General features: G+C 42.0%; 1 protein-coding gene across 3 annotated transcripts in view; it reads right to left on the bottom strand.

Moving 5' to 3' along the window:
• Positions 1–2,623: 2,623 nt before the first annotated feature.
• The window catches only part of SLC1A7 (solute carrier family 1 member 7), a 39,658-nt gene continuing 20,456 nt past the window's right edge, over positions 2,624–21,825 (bottom strand). For all 3 annotated transcript variants that reach the window (XM_082225664.1, XM_082225663.1, XM_082225665.1), the window contains 6 exons: positions 16,270–16,369; positions 14,542–14,775; positions 12,649–12,843; positions 10,706–10,840; positions 7,258–7,357; positions 2,624–6,215 (listed from right to left, as the gene is read on the bottom strand). In XM_082225664.1, the coding sequence (XP_082081790.1) occupies positions 5,979–6,215; positions 7,258–7,357; positions 10,706–10,840; positions 12,649–12,843; positions 14,542–14,775; positions 16,270–16,369 (1,001 nt within the window). In that variant the 3' untranslated portion in view covers positions 2,624–5,978. The remainder of the gene's footprint in view (positions 6,216–7,257; positions 7,358–10,705; positions 10,841–12,648; positions 12,844–14,541; positions 14,776–16,269; positions 16,370–21,825) is intronic.

The following is a 21,825-nucleotide window of genomic DNA, read 5'->3' as shown; positions in this document are numbered from 1 at the left end:
TTTAGTTCACTCAGGAATAGATGAGCAACCAGCCAGATACACTTAAAAACCACATGAGAGGAGAAGGAAGTGAACTGTTCCTGTCTCTGTCCCCCCATCCTGACCTTCAGTCATCCTTGACCTGCCTGAAATTAGAGCAGGGAAAGAAATATCTGTGGAATAGCTATAACAACCCTTTTTTGTGCCTCAGCCTAGCTACTCCTAGAACAGGGAAGGAGTGGCTTCAATATGTGGCATGTTCTCCCTCTCCCTCTCTCTGTTTAACTAAAATCTGTACAGTCCACCAACACATCCACTTTAAAAAAACAAGAATGAACACTCAGGATCTCTTGACAGTTAATCAGTAGCTAATGTATGTGAAGTTACCCTGAGTTTGCACCCTTACATAAGAATATTGAGTGCTGAGGCCCACACAGTCACCCAGCATTCTTTGGAAGAAGCCCAGAAGCCCATAGAAAGTAGGTGACCCACTGGAATTTGGCCAGTGGTCCACTACTGAGTTGACTGTGGCCTGCTTTTGACCTTCCCCCTGCTGTAGAACAAAGGAGGCAAACTGTGATGTAGTCGCTGACTGGTGGAAGATACATTTATTGATCCTAGACAGCACCCCAGAATGCCTGAGTTTTAACTGCAGTGCAGCTAGGATACCCTGACTTAACATGGAATTAGAAAGACAAAGGGAATTCTGGGATGAAGAAGGAGGGTGTCTGGGTATTAAATAATAGTTTTCATCTTGTAAACTGAATCATGTCTATTGTTTCTTAGGCTCTCAGTACATCAAGACAGAACATGTGTATCTTGAGTCAGTGGTGCAGCTCAGCTCCCAGAAAGTTAAAGAAAATTAGTAAAAATAGCATTGAAACAAATTCATATCATGCACATACACTTGGGCAGGTCCACTCATCACTTTTCCCCAGCTACATATGCGATCTAACTGGAGAGAGGCTAGAGGGAATTTGCAACACCTAGTCTGCTGCAGGAAATATTGGAAATCTCTCAGACAGGCATTAAAAGCTGCTGCTGAATTCACTTTTATTGCTCCACTTGTAAGGCAAATGAAATTCCAGCCTAAAGTTTCCCTAATAATGAATTCTTGGAGTGTTACATTGCCTATTTAATTGATCTGATTTCCTCTATTATTTTCTCCATTTAGTATTTCCCTCTCCTGTTTTTTCCTTTCTGCGTACTCCAAGCCTGTTTATATAAAATGTAAATTACTTTTTCAGTTTGGGGGTGGGGTTTAAGGCAGAAGGAAACAGCAGCAAACCTTGCCAATTCAAAGCTATTTCCCTTCCATTGAGCGGTATGGTATCTCCCGGACAGAATGCAGTTGTGATTTGCAGATGGTTTGCTTTATATTATCTTCTGAGCCTGCGGGGATCACATGTTTGTTGTCTCCTGGAGAACATATGAGAAGCATTTTCACCAGTACAAAGTGTCTACACATACCACTTACATAATCAACAGCTGCAGTGATATATTGCAGGAAAACGAGACCCGAGCCATATGCTTTAATGTGAGACTGAATTCACAGTTTGCCTACCTAACTGGGCCCCCTCTTCCACACTACTGAAATGGTTTCTGTTGGGCGTGCACAAATAGAGAATAGAAGCAAATTCTGTGGCAGCCATATGTTTCAGGACTCTAACTATAGATCTCTTAAATAGTAAACTGTGGGAAATTATAATTGTGGAGAGACATGCTCCAAATCCATGTCATAAAGGAATAAGCAAAACAGCCTCCCCCCCTTTTTTTTGCAGAATGGAGTGGTTTTGGTTTTCATACTAATAATAGTGATATAATAAAATAATAAATGCTACTAGTATGACTAGTATAAGGACAGTTTCAGCCCAATATGTATCTGATGAAGTGTTCTGCAGTCCACAAAAGCTTATGTCAAACAGTTTAGTCTTTAAGTGCCACAAGACTCTGCTGTCCTATGCAATGGTATCTCACAATTCAGGCAACTTTCTCTGCATCAACCAAAAAAGTTCTTGCATATTCTAGAATGATCTGGGTCATGTCCAAGAGCGCACTCAGTTCACCTGGGCCACTGTTGGGCCTCACTACTGTCCACTGTTAACTGAGAATGTGTGTTAGAATACATCTAGCATTCTCTTACAACTGTACACGCCACTGGAAAATTAGTAGTTATGTACACAAATTTATTTTGTCCCCCAGTAGTTATCTGCTCGTTGAGGAACTCAAGGTTCCCCAGAAACACTCTGAAAACCACTTGGTATATAACATTTAACTGTATTTGATTGTTGGCAAACAGTAGCTTTTAATATTGAAAAATATTTGGTAGTTATGATGCAATGGTATTAATCTGACATCATTTCATTAACATGTAATTATATGTAGTATCTGAAAACTTGTTAGATTTCATATGCAAACCCTGCAAAGATCAAGACAATTGAGAGATGGCAACATGTCCAAAGTATTCAAATTTAAATTTTCCAATAATAATAATAATAAATCCTCTTTGAGAATGCAAATTTGAAAGCTATATTCAAAATATCTAATTCAAGAGCTGTAGAACATCTTGTCAGATATCTGACAATATTAATCTCTGTTTGAAGGTGAAAAATCATCTCATTTAAGTAGCACATAGGCAAACCTCTTCACAACGGTATGTTTATTAAAAACATTTCCCATTGAAAACACTGGTAATCAATATATGGTACAATTGGTCATACTGGTTGTACAGGGAGAGTTGTTTTATAATTTAAGGATTCAAGAAATAAAGAAAACATTCTTAAAGTATCTCAACCTATATAAAAAAATAAGAAGCCAGGGTCCACAGCAAATTCCCACCAATATAAAAATGTTAGGGGTGGCTCTGATGTGGCAAAGATTGTGTCATTGTTTCCTCCTTCCCCCAAAGGCCCCGTCTCTATTTCTCATCAAACGATGTGACATAAAAGTTCCTCCCTCCCTCCAATGAAGGAATAAGGCAGGGGTGGGAGACCAGCAAAATGCCAGCATAGTGAGTGATCCGTGAGAAAGTTTTTTTTAAAGAAAGGAAGGAGAAGTGAAATAAAAGAGAACGAAAGCAGATGCAGAGAGAACTGTGAAGTCAGCTCAAAGTGAACAGAAGGGTTTAGGGAAACAATCTTCTGTGAAGGACCTCTCTTCTCCAAAGCAGGCACTGAAAAGGAGAATAGCTTCCAGTCTCAGAAGCAGGCAGCTTTCCAATCACTCAGTCACCTCTTCTTCAGAATCCGATCCTAAGTCACGGCCTACCAGATGAACCTGCTGATCCCACATCTGCTGCCCAGAGGCAGAAGAGAAAAGGGTTCCCACACTTTTAACAGTTGTGCAGAGGAGAATTTTGGCAGATGTACCTTGTCATGCAGGGGGCAAGAATAAAGCTACGTCACCTGCTAGGTTTCTAATACATTTTTATTCTGCCTTTCTAAGGAGCTCTAGGTGGCACACTTGGTTCCTCCCCACCTTTCTAATCTCAAGAATTTTTTTAGGCTGGGTGACACCAAATGGCCCAACCCTAGCTATAAAGCTTCCGGAGTGAGAGGCATTTGAACCCAACTCTCCTCAGTCACAATCCTAAGGTTGTAGACACCTAACTTTTACTCAGAAGAAACCCACTGAAATTAAGTTCAATATGGTCATTAATCTCAATGGGCCTACTCTGAGTAAAAGTCACTTGAATCCAATCCCTACATCACACTAGCTCTCAGAGTGGAATCAATTCCATCTTCTGTGCAACAAGACTATGGGAGTCTTGGCCGCCTCTAATAACCTTCTGCCAATTAGACTGAGAAATTGGCATAGCCTACGCAACAGCCACAGTCTTCCCCCATCCTTCAAGCTGCTTCAACTTCAAATGACTGCCATTCCCATTATTAGAAGCACAGGAATGTGTGGCTGGATACTTGGAATGGAGCTGAAGGTCTAGCCGAGTGTGTGCGTGCGTGTGTGTGGAGCATGGTTATTAATTCAGAAAAACAAGTTTAAGGATGGGAGTTCACAAGAACATTTACTATGGAAGTGAGGACAGCGTTACAATGAAAATGTGCCAGTCATGTACACTGAATCCCAGCCTATGTTTAGTCTGCTCTCTGACCACAAGCTCTATATTAGTCAAACGATCTGGGCCATAAACGTCATGTTATATATATACAGTCTATACAAAGAAGAGAACGCTACGTACTCTTCTGTAGCACCAGGCTTTGTGTGTGTGTTTGGACTCCTGCAGTCTAGATGCTGTGGATGCTGTTATAGAATGGAACAAGATTTTTTAAAACAAAGGAAAAAAGAAGAGAAGCACACACATCTGGCACTTGGAAGGCAAACATGATGGGATATTTGTAGACTAGCTTAATGCCTACCTTTGAGACCCTCTTCCAAATAACAGGTTTGTTAAAGAAACAAACAAACAACCTTCTCATTAGTTCCAAAAAGGTAATATACATGGCAACACACACATGAAAAACTTTAAAAAACGATTAGCCAAGTAACAAACACTCTGTATTGCAAAAGAAGTAAAAAAGGATTTTGAGAATCCCTGATTTGCACAGATCCCTTTTTTTGTACTCAGTCATTACCATCACAGCCAACGGTGATATAGGAGAATGCAGCTACTGAAATGCAATGAAATTGCCATATGGCTCCTTTAGAAAACCAGTTTATTGAGTTTGCTTGCACAAAGCTTATGCAGACCTTAGATTATAAGTGGCCTTTATTGAGTATTCATTCTGTCTTATTTGCAGGGCAGTTATACAAAAATGAGTATCAGTCCTGCATTCATCCTGATTTATACATCTTCCCGTTAGTTATTTGTTCGTCCCTCACTTTTCAATACATTTCTGTCAGTTTCCAAACTGCAAAGGGTCTGATTCTTTTTTAAAAAATGGATTTGATGTGAAGTGGTCCTTTAAACCACTTTAACTGCACAAATCTAGAGTGCTTGAATTCTTCTCACAGAATAGTGAGTCAACCTGAGTACAGAGAGACTAATATTTCAACAGAATAATGGATAGCATGGAGAGTTAAATTGCAATTCAGAGTGGTTTGCTACATAATAACTTACTGGTGTGATTCACATGAACCACTGTTTCATATGACACACATGAGTCATATGAGTCTTCTCTTTCCTCCTCTGGCATGCTACAAGGAGGAGATGGGAAGCATCCCCCTCCATTTTAAATTAACCGTGGTTTGTTTTTATGTCCCAACCAGGAACTGTGGTTAGCATTCCTATCGTTTATTGAAATAAGCCAGGATCAATAACCATGGTTTAAAGTTGAGTTCTTTCAGTAAACCATAGCAAACCCTAACCACAGTTTGTCAGGGATTGCATATAATGACAATCAGCAGTTGACTGAAAATGAAAGCACATGCTTATGATCTCCTTGCAGAGATCATGATCTCTGGTGGAGAGGGAAGACTCCATGAGCTGATGTTGCTATGTGCAAACATATTTAATTTTGTAAGGTTTATAATAATGACATCCCATTTCAAATGGGAAATATTATTACTTTGGCCTTTCACTAAGATAAATGTCTTTTTGATTTGTTGCCCTGTTAATTGAATGCAAAAAAATTACTTTGAGGCTAATGTTAATTTTGAAGCTGTTCAGTGAAATAAAGGAATTGTGAATACTGACGTTATCTTCATGATTAGGAGGACAGTGAGACGGTTAGCTCTTATGAATCATTTTAAAGGGGTCAGAGTTCTTTTAAAGAGCAGCATAAGCAGAGTCATATAAGGTTGCCTAGGGTAAACCAAAGTTGTCCACTGATCAGTTCCTTTGTACCAAAACCAACCAAGCTACTGAAAAACCCCCACACTCGTTGACGCCTTCTTTCTTCTTCTTCACAGATGTTCACAGCTGGCCTCACAGCCGTAGTTCGCACATGGCAGTCATTCCATGTTTTCCCATCCAAGGCAAAAGGCTGTCTCCCAATTCCAGCTGTGAGGTAGTCATTAGGTTTCAAATACCTCCAGATTAACAGTTACACATTTGTCTCCAGTTCATTGATTTCAATAGTGCAGTGGTCCTTACTGCTAGATTTCTCTGTATGAGTTTCTGTCGGGTTTTCTTCTTGCTCCACTTGAACAGGTATTTGATGCTGGAATGTCTTTGATGGTTCAGGTCCATGAGGCTCATTCATGTTCTTCACACAGCCATTTCTCTGGTAAGCCATGATCTGGTGGATACTGATGGGTTTTGTTTCACAGATCAAAGGCACCTATGAATGGAACAGGGAGATTCCCATTACTATTTTAGAGATGGTAAACTATTGCAGGTGGTATCATTAACGTGTATGGAAACTTGGGGCCTTCAAAAGCTGGAGAGGAATTAAACCACACTCACTTTTGTGTGTTGAGAATTACATATTTATGGTCACAAGGGACACAGCTGTCAAAAGCCAATAGGGCATTGCCATGTTTCAAAATGGCAGGACTCACAATCCCTACAATCCAGATTGGAGCTACAAATTCAGAAATTTATGACCCTTCTGGAATTGTACCAGTTCAGATTAGGGGGGTGGTGCATGTGCGGGTGTTCCTACACTAAAACAACAATAACTTTCTGCACATTGAAAGGCACACTATAAAGCAGGCTAGTCTAGAACTCTTCTTCCTGACATATAGTTATCCAAAAGCATAGAATTTTGAAGTAAGGGGAATCATTTAAACACATGGGGGAGGGTCATATTTCAGTGGTTAAGCATCTGCTTTGCATGCAGAATATCCCAGGTTCAATTCCAAGTTGATTGAGTCCCATCTGAAACCCTGGAGAGCCACGGCTAGTCATTGTAGACAGTGCTAAGCTAGATGCAGCAAATGTCTGACTCAAGACAGTAAACCTGAAGCTTACGGTGGTTATGTTCCAGGGATTGCACCTAAAGCCAAAATCACATATGGTCAAAGCACTTAGGGGTCAATGGCAGGTGGGACTGCCAAAGCCTTTACCCCTGGAACCATGCCCCCTTTTATTTATGTTTTGCCATGTGTGTAAAGCTGAATGCACACAAGTTAAATGCCGGCTTAAGTTGCCGGCTCACGGTGTAACACAGCTTCCTGTATTTGCGCCGTCCTCATCTGCAGTCTGAAGTGATATAGTGCAAGAAAGGCTGTTAACACGGGATGAATATAATTTAAAACAAACAGTTTAGCCCTCAAACATTGATAATCCACCACACAATGTGCCTACCACTACATTCCATTTTTATTATTGTTTTGGTTGGAAGTGCAACACTATAACTCCATGGTTAAATTTTCTCCCACCTCAGACCCATCCTTGGTGAATTCTTTTCTGCAGATGTGAGCCATGATTCCAGCAGCCAGAGCATCCCCCAGCACGTTGATCATTGTTCGGAATCTGTCTCTGTCAAAACACAGTGGGAGCATTAAGGACACCATTTCCTTCTGTGATGCAAATGCTCACAGATTTAGACTTCTCTCTGTTATACTCCCATGCAAAATAAAAGTCCATGAATATAATCTGATATCATGCTAAAACAACCAGTTATGAAGAATAGGAAATAAAGGTACCTACTGAGTGTAAATTCATATATCACCATATTTGACCAAATAGGGAAGCACCTTGAACTGATCTTATGATAGATTCATCCCAATTTGCTTGCAGGGAGGTGAGACAACAGTGAGTCGAAGCAAGTGTTATCCTACACATTCCAGTACATACCCTCATCACTTTCCTTATTGCAAAAAGCCTAATCTTTGGGGGATGTGGGTTTCTTCCACAAGACCTTCCAATCAACCAGAATTTTCTGGTATGTTTGTTAAAACCATTCAAAAATAGGGGCAGTCTGGAAGCATCCCATGAATGCCAAGAAAGTAAAAGGATATCACCCCAAAAAAACATTTTGTGCCTTCCAAACCTGTGATTCTATGCCATGACTGTCTCTTCTTCTGCACCTGCATTTTGTATTTAATTCCCCCATGTACTTTTTTTTCAAGGATCAAAAAAGTCATTTCAGTGTGGCAAAAACTCTTATATATTTTGTTTGCTCTCCTCTTTGTCATTCTAAATATTGGCATGCATGGTGGAATGCTAAAGCAAGAAACATGGAGCAAAATAGCATTTGGGTGGTAGATGAGTGGCTAAATTCACTCCGGATTTCCCTAAATCAACCTCCTTCCCCCAACTGACATTGCACTTCTGGTCTCTGGATTCTATTTAAATGGCACCAGAAATCTCTTGAGTGAGTTGATCTGGAATTAATTCTGTAAAGTGTGGAATCCGTGCAGCAGCTTTAAAGAGTTTGCAAAGAAACTTCTATCAGTCCTGAAATATTAAGGACCTTTTGTGAATAATGAAGGAAGCAATCTTGAGCCAAGGATATAAAAATAAAACTGGAATGTGTTTTAAAGACAAAAACAGGAGAACAAGGAAGGAAAGTGTACTTTGTATGGTGTGTTTGTGTGTAAGTGTTTTTAGAAGACATAAGCAGGAGGAGCCATTAAGCATGTCCAGATGGAGAGTAGAACACATTCTGATTCCACTTGGAAAATAAAAGGCACTCGGACATTTTCAGGGGCCAGGAGTGTGTTGGTTGAGCTAAACAGGGCTGAGGAAATGTGGCCCCTAATTTAATGTTCGTGGTGGTGGGGAGAGCTCAGAGAGGAGAAGGAAGGTGGGAGGCAGTGGTGGCTAGTGGTCTTTAGGACCGGTGGGGCGAAAAGCAAGGATGCCAACTGTATCAGTTATAACCAATGATGGGCAGAGACTACTAGTCCTCAGTTTGTCTCCTTGCTGAGTCCTACACAACCAAAGCTGAGACTAAGGAGGAGGAAGCTGACAGCCAGAGCCACCTGTTGGGTTGATGGTAAGAAGGAAGGCCAGCAGTTGGGGAGCTGGCTGATGGCAAACCGAGGTTGGCGGAGCAGTGCTCCATTTGCCCTTAAGGACCAGCTTCCACTGGTGAGAAGGGGAAAGTAGAAGGGCATCTGATGTAGACTGAGCAATGGAAGAAAGCTCTTTGCAAGTGATCAGTTCAGTCCCTCGAGTTGCTAAAGGAATAAAGTGGGGGAAGATATAGTATGTTTGGCACTGAAGTTTACATGACTCTCCATTACAAGCAGTTACTATTACTGTGTGTATTAGCTCTTGGTAACATTTTTGTTTTAAAATGATATATTTTCCACTTAATTTTTTTTTGCACGTAGGTTGTTTGTAGTCATAAAACCCATTTCATTTTCACAAGCAAAAACTGAAAGGGAAACATTTGTAAAATGCAGCTTTTAAGCTGCTTTGAACATACAAAATTGAGGTGAAAGGGCAGGTGTATTAGCTGGAACTACTCTTAGTACATTATTTGAAGCCGAGTCAAATTCATCTTGGCAGAGCTGCATTCAATCTGAAACACATCATGTGATTTCCTTATTTTTCCAATGCAAACAAGCACATCTGAAAACTCAATCACATTGGTTAATATATTGATGTGGGTCATAAAGCTGAAATCCAGGAACATCCAGATGTTTGGCTTAAAAAAGCAAAGGGTAGTCCAAGATCAGCATGGTCCAGGTTTTGATTTCTTTCTTTCTTTCTTTCTTTCTTTCTTTCTTTCTTTCTTTCTTTCTTTCATCTTAATGGAGGTTAGGTAGAACCAGAATGGTTTTCATATGTTTTTAAGTAGATATGCATATGTGGGTGAAAACATGGATCTGCCACTGCAGTGTTTAGATCTGCCCACAGTCACAGCCTGTCCCACTGTCAAAGCTGTAAGCCAAAAAAGATGTAAAGGCAGCCCTCGGCAAAGTGCTCCCAGGGAATCCCCTCCCACATCCATGAGCCCTAGTGGCAGTGAACAGCAGCGTTGCTAACTGCCATTTTGGTTTCCCATAATGCCACAGTTCTATGCCAGAGGCATTTCACTTTTTGAATTTGGCTCTTTTTCCTGTCACCGTGAGGCAACAGAAAAAGAAAGCAAATTCAACAATTGATTAATAACAGCTGAAAATGAAGAACGGCTTTATGTTGTAAAGTGCCCTATGATCTTTGGATGAAGGGTGTTATAGAAATTTTTTATTATTATTATTATTATTATTATTATTATTATTATTATTATTAACAACAACAACAACAACAACAACAAGGGACATACTCAGAGTGCATTCCCATGTCTCCCTTTGCAGCTGTAGCTTGAATTCAAGCCAACGCTGCAAGTAAGAATAGCTGCAATATGAATTCTTCTTTTAATTCAAGCCAGGGTCACAAACAAAGAAATGAAGAATCAAGAGTGTAGTATTCTTCCTTTGCAGGCCACAGGTTCAGTTTAATCATCTGATGTCATGTGATTGACAGGTAAGCATCCCCACCCACCCATCAAAGTGACCTACAGAAGGTGGCAGAGTTTTGAATCAGCCCACCATCCAGATCCAACTCCTTCCCTCTCCCCATCATAAAATCTATGATCTATTAGATCTAATTTTCGAATTCACAATCAGTATGTCTCATCAAAGGATGATTGCCATGTCTTGCTTATGGGCGTCTAGTTGGCCACTGTTGGCAATAGTGTCCTGTACTACAGATCTTTGGTTTGATTCAGTCAAGCAATTCTGTGACTTTCATGACATGACCACACTCTATTGCACCTTTCAGCTCACAGTGTGTTGTAGGTTGCTATGAATGCAGCTGTTAAATAGTCACACATTCAGTTTGGTTTGAAGATGAAAGAAAAGTCTAAAAAAACCACACCATCCAGTTACTTACAAGGCCCAGTCGACTGCAATGATTAGAGTGATATCATCTGTAGGAAGCCCCACTGATGTAAGAACGATAACCATAGTAACAAGCCCAGCTTGCGGGATTCCAGCTGCACCAATGCTGGCAGCAGTTGCTGTGATACTTTTACCAAAGAGAGAGAGAGAAGGATATTAATGATCTAACATGGAAGAACACATATTTGGAACCAACAGAGAGTTTTCCTCCATGCTTATATTTGATCCACACCTATAAGTGACTCTCATATGCTTCAATCTGAACTGAGCTGGAACAGAAGTCCATTGAATAGGCTGGATGGGTTGTTTTTTTTATGTGAATGGTGATGCACATCCCTATCTGGGGCCCACCAGAACCATTTCATGCAACAGGCTTCACACTACTAGAGCTGGATTGGGGCCCTCCTTCACAAGAAATAATTGATGGGGAAATTTTGTGCCGCTGTCCCGCCACACGAAGCTGCCAAACTCGACTTGATATTGTGTGAATACAATTAACGTGCCAGCCATGTCGCTGCCAGTTCATTTCCAGGCCTAATTCAAGGTGCTCACATTAGTGTTTAAAGCTCAGAATTACTTAGGCCTCAAATATTTGAAAGACTGCCTCCTTCTGTACAGCCCCCAATAATTCTCTTAAGCAACACTGTGAAAGTCATTGGGATAACATCAGCAGAAGGTTTCTGCAGAGTCGGAATCCAGTTCCTTGTTTTCAATACACCTTACACACCTTATTACACCTTAGTGCAACTTGTGACCCACCAAGCTCGAATGCAACCAACAAACTAACCAACAGACCAACCAACCATGTATTGTGCCATACTAATACTTGGCTGCTGCCAGACAATTGTCTGGCTGGGTTGAACACTGGGCAGTATGACATTTAGCATAGAACAAAGCAATTAATTTCAATAAAATTAATGGCAGGAATCCCCCTGCTCTTAACAATAATCCCAGTGAGCACAAGAACCGAAATGGCAAATCACAGCTACATAAAAACACAGTCTAATATAAAGCTGATTACTTTGGTTCAGTCTGAACAAAATTATGAAGGATCCAGAAATGACACAGATTTAAATATTCAGTAGAGAGTTGTTTTGTTTTTGGTCTGATAATTCATTTACCACTACTTTACTGGAAACCTGTCTATTTTATCCCCATCCCAAACACCAGACATCCTGTGTTTAAATTACCCACTCCACAGTTTGGACTCTTAGCCATTAAAAGCTTGTGAAATTTACAGCGCTTAACTATGAAGCTAGGCTTCACCAGGTCCGCCCTTTAGCATCCCAGGATTCAGCCCTGGCACATGCAAAGTAATAAGTACATCACAGTACGTCTTGGAGCATGAAGAGTGTCTTTCTCTAACCACTGTGTGACCACAAGCAGCCACACACTTCTGGAATTATGAGAAAGAGCTTCCAGATCAGATGTTTTAGCTCACAGGCTCATTTGATCCCTGAGCTTTTTTCATTTTAGAAATTCACAACTTGCACTTTGACTTGCTTTTGAACTGCGAGGTTGGCAGGAGCAGGGACTGAGCAACAGGAGCTCACCCTTTGCGGGGATTCGAACCGCCGACCTTCTGATCGGCAAGTCCTAGGCTCTGTGGTTTAACCCACAGCACCACCCGCACCCCCCTCAGTGAGGATTACTCCCAGGTAAATGTGCAACTCTAGAATTTGATCCCATAAAAGCATCACAATGCTAACAGAGAGGCTTACCATGGGGCATCCAATCCAAACTTTCATTTCCCATAAAGCACTGTGCATTCCTAACCAATTCACAGAAATATACTCTACGCTTTCCCATATGTAATTATGAATGAGGATGCTTGGATCATGTATCAGCAGTGTGCACAGCATGCAGATTTGCAGGAAATATCTGCAAGTCAAGCTTCCTAAATATGGGACCCCCTTTTTGAATTGGTTTTTTTACCTTATGGTGATGATCTGCCCGAAGTCCAGCTCATAATTGTTTACTTGAGCAATAAAAATAGCTGCTACTGCTTCATAAAGGGCGGTCCCATCCATATTGATTGTTGCCCCCACTGGGAGCACAAATCGGGCAATCCTCCTGTCCACATGGTTATTCTCTAACAAGCACTTGAAGGTTATAGGCAGAGTGGCTGAGCTGTGGAGAAAAAGAGAGTGAAGTCAGCAAAACTATAAGGTCTGAAGTAGGGGGGCTATCTCAAACCTGCAGGTGGCACTGCCAAGATGCATCCGTAAAAAACTATAGTCCTACTGGCAGGGTCAGTGCTGACTGTAGCCGTACTCAGGAGGATGAGCTGGCCAACAACAGATGGCAATAAAAGTTGGTGTTCTTTCTCCCCATTCCCAAAATGCAGCTGCGCTTCCTATCTACTGTCATTACCTCTCATTGCCTTTCATTCCATTCATTTTGCATTTTTTGTGCAGTTCAAATAACTAGCTGAAGAAGCCCTGCTGCAGGTAGTCACTCTCTGGAATGCACCAGGGAGAACAAGTCTTTCAGGATTTCTTTTGCCATCATATGAGCTGTGATGACCTAATGCCAAATGAGAAGCCAGACTGAAATGGATATAGATAATCAGCTTCTGTGAGGTGCTTAAACCTGAGCCTTAGTTCTTCTCTAATGTTACCTAAAAACACGGAGACGGAATTGAGTAGCAGCTTGTTGTCACACTTGCAGAAATAGGGGATCAGCCATTATGTGCTTTCTCTTTTCCAGGAGGCCTGGGTGCAACCCCAAACCTGCAAAGCACCTGATATGACCTAACTCAAATGCCTCCCACATACCATCTTAAGTCTTAGCAGCTGCAGGCACAAATGGAATGATCAGCCATTACTGGTCTTTCCGCACCCCTTTTGTAGTCTTTTTATCTTCAAGCTGACAAAGAATTCTGAGGAACTCAAAATCTTGAGCACTATTTTTTGATGTTTTGGTTGCCCTAATAAAGATATTGCTCTAATAAACAAAAAACATAGCTCTGATTTTAAAAAAATAAGACGAATGAGTGCATTTTCTTTTGCCCACAATGTACTCAGGTCCAGCAGTCATCCATCTCAATATAATCAAAGCAAATGCTTCCATTATCACAACTACCTCTGCCCTTCTCATGGCTGTCTTTGGAACTCTACCAGGGCATCATCAGCACCACATAACACCCCCCCCCATAGGACTTTTATCTCCAACTGGGTATTGGGATGTTCTTATAAGAAGACTACATATGCTGGCCATTTGCATTGCTGCACTATTTCTCAAACTGCAGAAGACTGCTGGTATGAGACACCTGGTTTGACCCTGATCTCTCTATTTATAGTTTGGATTATGAAGTTAATCTGTAGAGCAGCTCTTGTGTTATGGGAATGTGGGGAAGTATTGCAGGGACTGGCCACAAAGTACAACATTGGGCTTCTTGCCAGGACCCTTCTTGAGCTTCTGTTTGTCTAGTGACACTACAAAGGATGATTTCTATGGGATGGGCAGAAGATTTCCAGATCAAACCTGGCTACATACCAAAGTGGCAAGAGGAACCCCACTGCAGATTAGTGTCCCCTATCCAAGTAATCCTGAAGGATTGTATGGGTATTGAAGCCGCTGACAGATCCAGGAAAATTCTCTGGGCAAGGCAGGGAGGAGATGGTGGGGCCGGTGGAGAAAATGCCAGTGCTGTAGTCAGATGGATTGTATATGTCACGGTCTCACAGTTTAGAATCCAGGGACTGGGAGACTTGGATTTGGGGACCCTGCAGCATGAGTGCCTTAGCGAACTGGGAGTAAGGGAGCTAGACAAAAATAAGGAGTGCAAGGTAGAATTGCGCCAGTGTTTCATTCATTATATGGTACCTGGATGATGTGGCCAGAGCAATAAGCAAGGCTTGAAGAATCCCTCTGATGAAAACAATGGGGTTCTTCTTGGTGATGAAGAAATATGTCATTGGCAGAATAAAAAGTCCATGTACCACTAGGCCACAAACCACAGTAATAGCGTAAAAGCCTAGCTTCTTCCCGATGGCTGATGGGTCATCCATTTCCAAGATCTTACCAGCAATAAGGAACACTATTCCAAATGGAAAATACCTGGGGAAGGAGACAGTGATATTCAATGTGAAAGAACACTTCCACCCAAAAACTGAAGGAACTTAACTTATGCATATATATACAGAACTAGTTGTGTGGCACAGGCCACCTATAACTACATCCCCTCTGGCCAGTTCCAGAAGTTTTTAGAGCCAAACTGCATGCGAAAAAGGAGAGTTGTGATTCATTAGTCTCCTGATTAGTTTTTTTAACCCGAAGTGCACCCTTGGAGCATTGCAAATTTTATTTTGCATCATCATGTGGTGTATATGCTGAACCCTTCTTCCACTACAGGCCATTTTTGCATACCAAGTTGAGTCCTTAAGCCACTAATTTTCCTCCAGTGATGCTGGTGTGTGTGTGTTAATAGTCTCTGTGGGTGATTTTCCCTGTGGGTGAGAAAGCAACTGTAATGGTGAGCTTTGCTACAAAAACTGCCCCCAGTTAAAAGGTTAAGCATGCAGCAGAACTGGCTTACCACATTTTGAGGTAAATGAAGTAAGACACAGTATCATCTAAAAAGCCACTTGCCTCACCCACTGCAGTAGATTGTTACGCCCAAAGTCTAAAATTACCTAATTAATAGCACCATTGATGCATGCTCAACAGCTGCTGCTATAATTGAATTTGTGGTTCCCAAATAACACACTGTGATTAAAAAAATAAAATCAGAACCATGAGTCTCCCATATCACATGTAGTTTGGCCCATAGAACAGTGGTTGTGGCACACGATACTAACATAGCGCTTGAGTTCCTGTTAATAGGTGCTCTCTTAACAATTCTCAGTACCATTAACAAACCACCGTTCCCAAGATTCTTTGAGGGAAGTCATGGCTGTTTAAAGTGGTATGATACTGCTTTAGCTATTGTCATGGACTGGCTGGATGCAGAGGAATGGTGGGAGGAATCAGGTGGGGAACCCCAAGGGAACTCCAACAGAACAAGGTTCAGAGCTAAGGGATTGGTGGTGGGAAGACAATGAGTAGTCAGAGGGAGAAGAGGGAGGAGGAGGTGTTGCAATCTGAAGAGGCAACAGGGTTTAGTGCACAGTAGGAGGCTGTGGCAGACAGCAGTCCAGAGTGGAGACAGGCTGCTGAAGAGGCCAGGGAGTTTCTCCATCCTGTTGTGACCAGCTCTCCTCCCCCCTGGTCTCCCAGAACCAGCAGAGGACTGAAGAGGGCAGAGGAAAGCAACACAAGAAGAAAGGAGCCTTAGGTTGCTGGGGAAGGACCCTGGAGGAGCCTTAGAGAGCGGCAGGAAGGCGAGGACCTTCAGTCCTTGCAACTGCCTCACTGGGGCAATACCTACTGAGAAGAGTTGCTGTGATCACTAGGCCTGAGCTGCTTTCGTTTCTTTGAATAAACAGTTAACTTCACTGACAGCGGGTGTTTTATTGCTGACCTGTGCCTGACTCCAACCACTGAAAGTTATATATTGCAGATGGGGGCCAAACTTTGCAAGTTTTATTTTTTCCTAACACTGCATTTACTTACCATACGGAAACAGCCACTATCTTCATGACAGATTCATTTAAGCACTGGCAAAAGCTAACCAAGGGAACACCACTGTTGCCCATCCTCCCCAACATTATTCCTGCAAATAGATAAATATTGTTTCATTTTATTCACCATCATATGGATTTACATCACAGGCCACATTAGCATATAAAACTTAAGTGTGTATATCTATATCTCTCTATCATCTATCTATCTATCGTGAATTGCTGGACTCAAATTTGGGACCTAAATTCGTGGGCAGGAACTGCTTCACTCTGTTTGACAACTGTAGACTCTAACCCCCCCATGCCCCATGAGTCTAATTTTTACTTCCATTCATACTATGCTAGTACATTTATTATATAAGTATATTAATACCAACATAAAATTGAATATTTTTGTAATTGATGCTACTGTTCCAGATTTGAATTATTTAAGCTACTACAGTGGTACCTCGGGTTACATACACTTTCAGGTTATATATGCTTCAGGTTACAGACTCCGCTAACCCAGAAATAGTACCTCAGGTTAATAACTTTGCTTCAGGATGAGAACAGAAATCGTGCTCCGGTGGCACGGCAGACCCCATTAGCTAAAATAGTGCTTCACGTTAAGAACAGTTTCAGGTTAAGAATGAACCTCCGGAACGAATTAAGTACTTAACCCGAGGTACCACTGTACATTTTTAAAATTAGCATTTATTTGGATTTTCAGTTCCCAGAATTATAAATGTTACATATGAGCAGTGATGTCTAACTTATGGGGGGCTGCAAACCACATATGGTACCACAATAAGTTTTTCGTGCCCTCCCAAGACCCCCGAAAATTTGTCATATGTGTGTGTGTGTTTGACTGCTGTTATAAGTTTCCCACTGCAATGCCACAATACCAAAATATGCTGTGTCCCCCAACATTTTAATTTTTTTAAAAAAAAATTCTAACCTTTTTTTAACCAGTAGAAAAGAAATAATCTTAAAAAACTACTAATTCCTCCATAGGTACCCGGACATTGTAATGCCAAAAGTTGTTTTTTTTTACCATGCCTACTTTGATATGTGGCACCCAAAGGATTGACCATGAATCTGTGCACCTCAACCTGAAAAACGGCAGAGGTTTCTGCAGTAATATAAGCCAGACCCTATTATTCTGAATGGAATGTAGGCTTTTCTTCATTGTACTGCCCAAAGGAAAAATACTGCTGAATCTCATCCAGAGGTAAGCTATGCTGAGTTCAATGAGATTTACTCCCAGGTAAATATGTACACAATTGCAGTGGGACTTATTTCTGCATAGGAGTAAACCTACATTGGACTTAACAGTAAACCTAGTGTGGGCATAACACTGACCCATAATACCCATTAGACACAAAATTATAACTTTGTAGTGGCTGTAAAGTGAATTTGAAAGTTTCAGTCCAGATTCTAGGTGAAAACTAGGTGGAAAAAGCCAGCATCCTATTCCTAACTGCACTTGCCTTTTTTGCTTGACAACCTTAGCAGACATAAAGGAACTATGTATGAAATCCCAGATGTCTAATTTCTACGCAGGAGAACAGACAAACAAGAACATGACAAAGGCCAGGAACTGCTACAGGTAAAATAATTATGACTATGTACTGCTGGGTTTCCATATAGTAGGATTTAAATTTGAGGGATTTGACACTCCTGTTTATTCATTTCAATAAGCAGTCCATCTGCTACAAAGGGTTGTGGCTGGTAGCAATATGTTTTAAAAAGGCATCACAAACTATAAAAACAATAATGTGTCTGCTTTAACTATCCAAAGCACTTAATTCATTGCCCATGTTGCACCAGTGCTAGGGTTTCCATTTGTGCAACAGACCTTTCTCCTCTCTCCACGAACAATCCATACCCTCCCCAAATCTGTTCCAGGGGGTTGGGGTAACCCCTAGAACAAATTTAGGGGGTTCACGGGGAAGGAGATGCGGAGAACATCCCGTTGCGCAAGCAGAAATCCTTGTGGGGATGGAATGAGAGCTTTAGTGCAAGGTTGGATTCCACCCGAAGTGTCTACATTACTTCTACAGGGTGAGTCCTTTAAAAGAGTATAAGATGCCCAGGTTCAAGCTGAAGTGACTTTCTGACAGAAGGCAAATATCATGACTAAACACCTGAAGGAGCCAAGACTGAACATGTAGTACTCCAAAGGGCATTATGACGTTGTGTACTTGGCTAACTGCCCATGCCATTCAGCATGGTACACAGGAGGTGCTATCAAAAAGAGAATAGCTCTCTTGTGGCGTAATGTCACTGCAATCCTGAGAGGAAATGATCATTGTCTGAGGGTGGCATCTAATGCTAAGCATACTCTGAGCAGACCCACTGAAATCAATACACTTCAGTAATTTATGTTCCTTGATTTCAGTAGGTCTACTCTGTGCGGGTGGCGCTGTGGGTTAAACCACAGAGCCTAGGACTTGCCAATCAGAAGGTCGGCGGTTCGAATCCCCACGACGGGGTGAGCTCCCGTTGCTCGGTCCCTGCTCCTGCCAACCTAGCAGTTCGAAAGCATGTCAAAGTGCAAGTAGATAAATAGGTACCGCTCCGGCGGGAAGGTAAAAGGCGTTTCCGTGCGCTGCTCTGGTTCGCCACATGACCCAGAAGCTGTACGCTGGCTCCCTCGGCCAATAAAGCGAGATGAGCGCCGCAACCCCAGAGTTGGTCACGACTGGACCTAATGGTCAGGGGTCCCTTTACTTTTACCTTGCTCCGAGCAAGACTTAGTTGGATATTAACCTGAATGCTTTGGACATCCCCATCAAACATAACGTGGTCTACCAGCTTGGTACTGTCACCTGCCTGTTGCTTAACCCACCACACCCCCTTCCCCCCCCAATCTTTGGTTGAAGTCAACAGAAACTGAAGGTTTAGGGCAAGAGCTCAATGGACACCCGACAACACAAACCTGCTCAGCAATTCATGCAACCACACCTGTGGATTTGACTACTTAGAGTGGGAGGAACAGAGTCACACTCATGGGCCACACTTCCAACCTCCACACATTCATCGGTAGGTCAGAGCAGAGCATATCACGGTACAAATATGTACGTGCAGGCTGCATCCATGCAATCACAGATAACCACTGGAGAAAATGCAGGGTCCCTATGTTTATGGTGAGATCCTACAGACACACATTAGTATGTGTGTAGGCTCTGAGTCTATCCTGTGGCAGCAGAGGGGAAAATAAAGAGATAATAGATCCATGATCCAGCAGCAGGAAACACAGTTAGGTCCCTTGCCAAGAACCAAGTGGGACAGTCTGAGAGGAGAAGTCCATAGATCAGTCACTGAAAAAAATGCAGGCTCCACATTCAGGGAACCATTTCAACAACAAAAAAATACTCTTGAAAATGATTTAGTGAGAGTGATTTTGGTTTTTTCTAAGTCTCGGTGAACTCTCATATCTGTCTGTACAGCAAATATATCCCAGCCAAGAACTGAGTGTCAGAGTTCACGTCTGTGCTTGTACAGCAGGTTCCAGGTCTCAGCACTAGTCCTGATTTAATGGCAAACAAGCTGATCTGCTGTCAAGATGCAGCCATTTCACAACAACACTTGCTAATCTTTGGCTCGCCATAAATTTCAAATCTGCAATATGTTTTTTGAATTATGTTGCTCTTTCCTCTTAACATAAATCTGAAGGGCACTTCAGCATTTTAATCCAGTCTGGGCTTATTATGAAATGGCAGCTTCAGGAGAACATGGATATTCCATGTTGATAAGTGGAAATGGTCCCTGTCCATAATCTAAAGGTGGAGGGAGAAGACAGAGAAGGCAAGGCTATAGGCCACATGAAAATGAATAGCAGGCCTGGGCATATTTCTCCATGTGACTGACAGAAATGTCCATGTCTGTAGTTCAGGTTCATATCACTTCCATTCAGTTTGGTCAGTGGGGACTGGTCCCTCCTCAACATCTACGTTTCATATCTCCTTTTCTTCCACCCAAGACATAAAGTGATGAATGAAAGGTTTGGGTGGATGTGATGGGATGGGATTGCAGCCTAAATCCACTCTACCCTTTCTCACAACTGCACTTGTTGCAATACTCTTTGCATGTTATAGTTCCCTGTCATTCACTTTTCTGAAAGAATCAGTAAGCAGGGAACAGGTGTGCACAGCCAAACTGAGCAGGGTTCAATCCTGCCCCGCAATCAGCCGTGAGGCTGGCTTGGGATCCAGTGGGCTGTGGGCTAGCTTAGCCCCACACCCTCCCTGCGAATGTCCTGTTTGGGGGCTTTCCACTTAACTCATCTGGTGGGGATATTGGCAGAGGGCCTCTTGCCCACCCATTCAGTGAGCAGAAGAGGGTGGTTGAACAGGAGGCCAGCTGAGCTGGCAGAACTGAGTGGAGGGAGGCCTCTGCTCAGTCCAGCAGCCCCACAAAGGCCAATGTAACGTAGGGGATGGGGGTGGACTGCAGCCTTACTCACCATTTTTCTAACCAAAAAAGGACGAAACGTTGCAACCTTTCCTCCCAGCAGAGTATTCTCCATCCCCTTGAACATTCTGATTTCCCCTTTCTGAACCTTTTCCAACTTCACAATATCCTCTTTGGAAAGGGCTAAACAGCTTTTCATTTTAGATTAATCTGCTAGCATGCTTGCTCCAGAAACTGAATTTTACTTTAGGATGCTACAAACTTTTCCTCTTTGTGAAGTTGCAGTCCAGCACATGAATCAGCCTTCAGCGTGACAATCATGTGATAATTCAAGCCAGCAAGATTTACGCTTAAAATAAAATTGACATCATTTTATTGGAGCCAATGCGTTGGGGGTAAATCAAGGAGAAGAGAGTGCTCAGCTACTGAAATATTCCACTGCTCCCTGCAGGGCATTCTGTGAACTATTACACCAAAGCTCCTAATATAGGAGTGCAATGAAAATTCACCAACAGGAAAACGTGAAGGACATTTCAAAATCTTTAGGCGCCAGTCAAAAACATTCCTCTTAAACCAGGCCTTTGGCTGATTGATATCCAATGCCCTTTTAAAATGTGTGTGGGGGGGTGGTTATTGGGTTGTTTCTCTTTTTATTTTGATTATGTATTTTGTGATTTTATGTTGTGACTTTATGTTGTAACCACCCTGAGACCTGAGGGCATAGGGTGGTATACAAATGTAATAAATAATAGTAATAATAACAACAACCTCACACCAACATTCTACCATTTGATCACGATCTCTCAGCCAAACCTACCTCACAGAGATGTTGTGAGGGAGGGGAGGACAATGTATGCTGTCTTTAGCTCTTTGGAGGAAATGTGGAATATAAATGCAATTATTAACTAATAGTAGCAAATAGTAAATCTTATTGAAAACTGGGCTTGAATTGGGTAGGGGCAGGTTGGGGGGGGAGTTTAATACAATCCACAAGCCATTCCTCCCACTTTTAGCCAAATCATGGCCCCCTGTAGCATTTAAAATCAGTGAGTATGTAGGCAATCTCACAATGTACGGGAGACTGGTCTTCACTGTAATATGTGTTCCAAAATTTGAACCCCATAGAGTAGAACTTAGTGATGACTAACAAATC

The sequence above is a fragment of the Podarcis vaucheri genome (assembly GCF_965113315.1).
Source record: "Podarcis vaucheri genome assembly, chromosome: 6".
In the NCBI taxonomy this organism is placed as follows: Eukaryota; Metazoa; Chordata; class Lepidosauria; order Squamata; family Lacertidae; genus Podarcis; species Podarcis vaucheri.
Note: the sequence above shows the minus strand (reverse complement) of the source record. Positions and strands in the feature narration are given on the sequence as shown.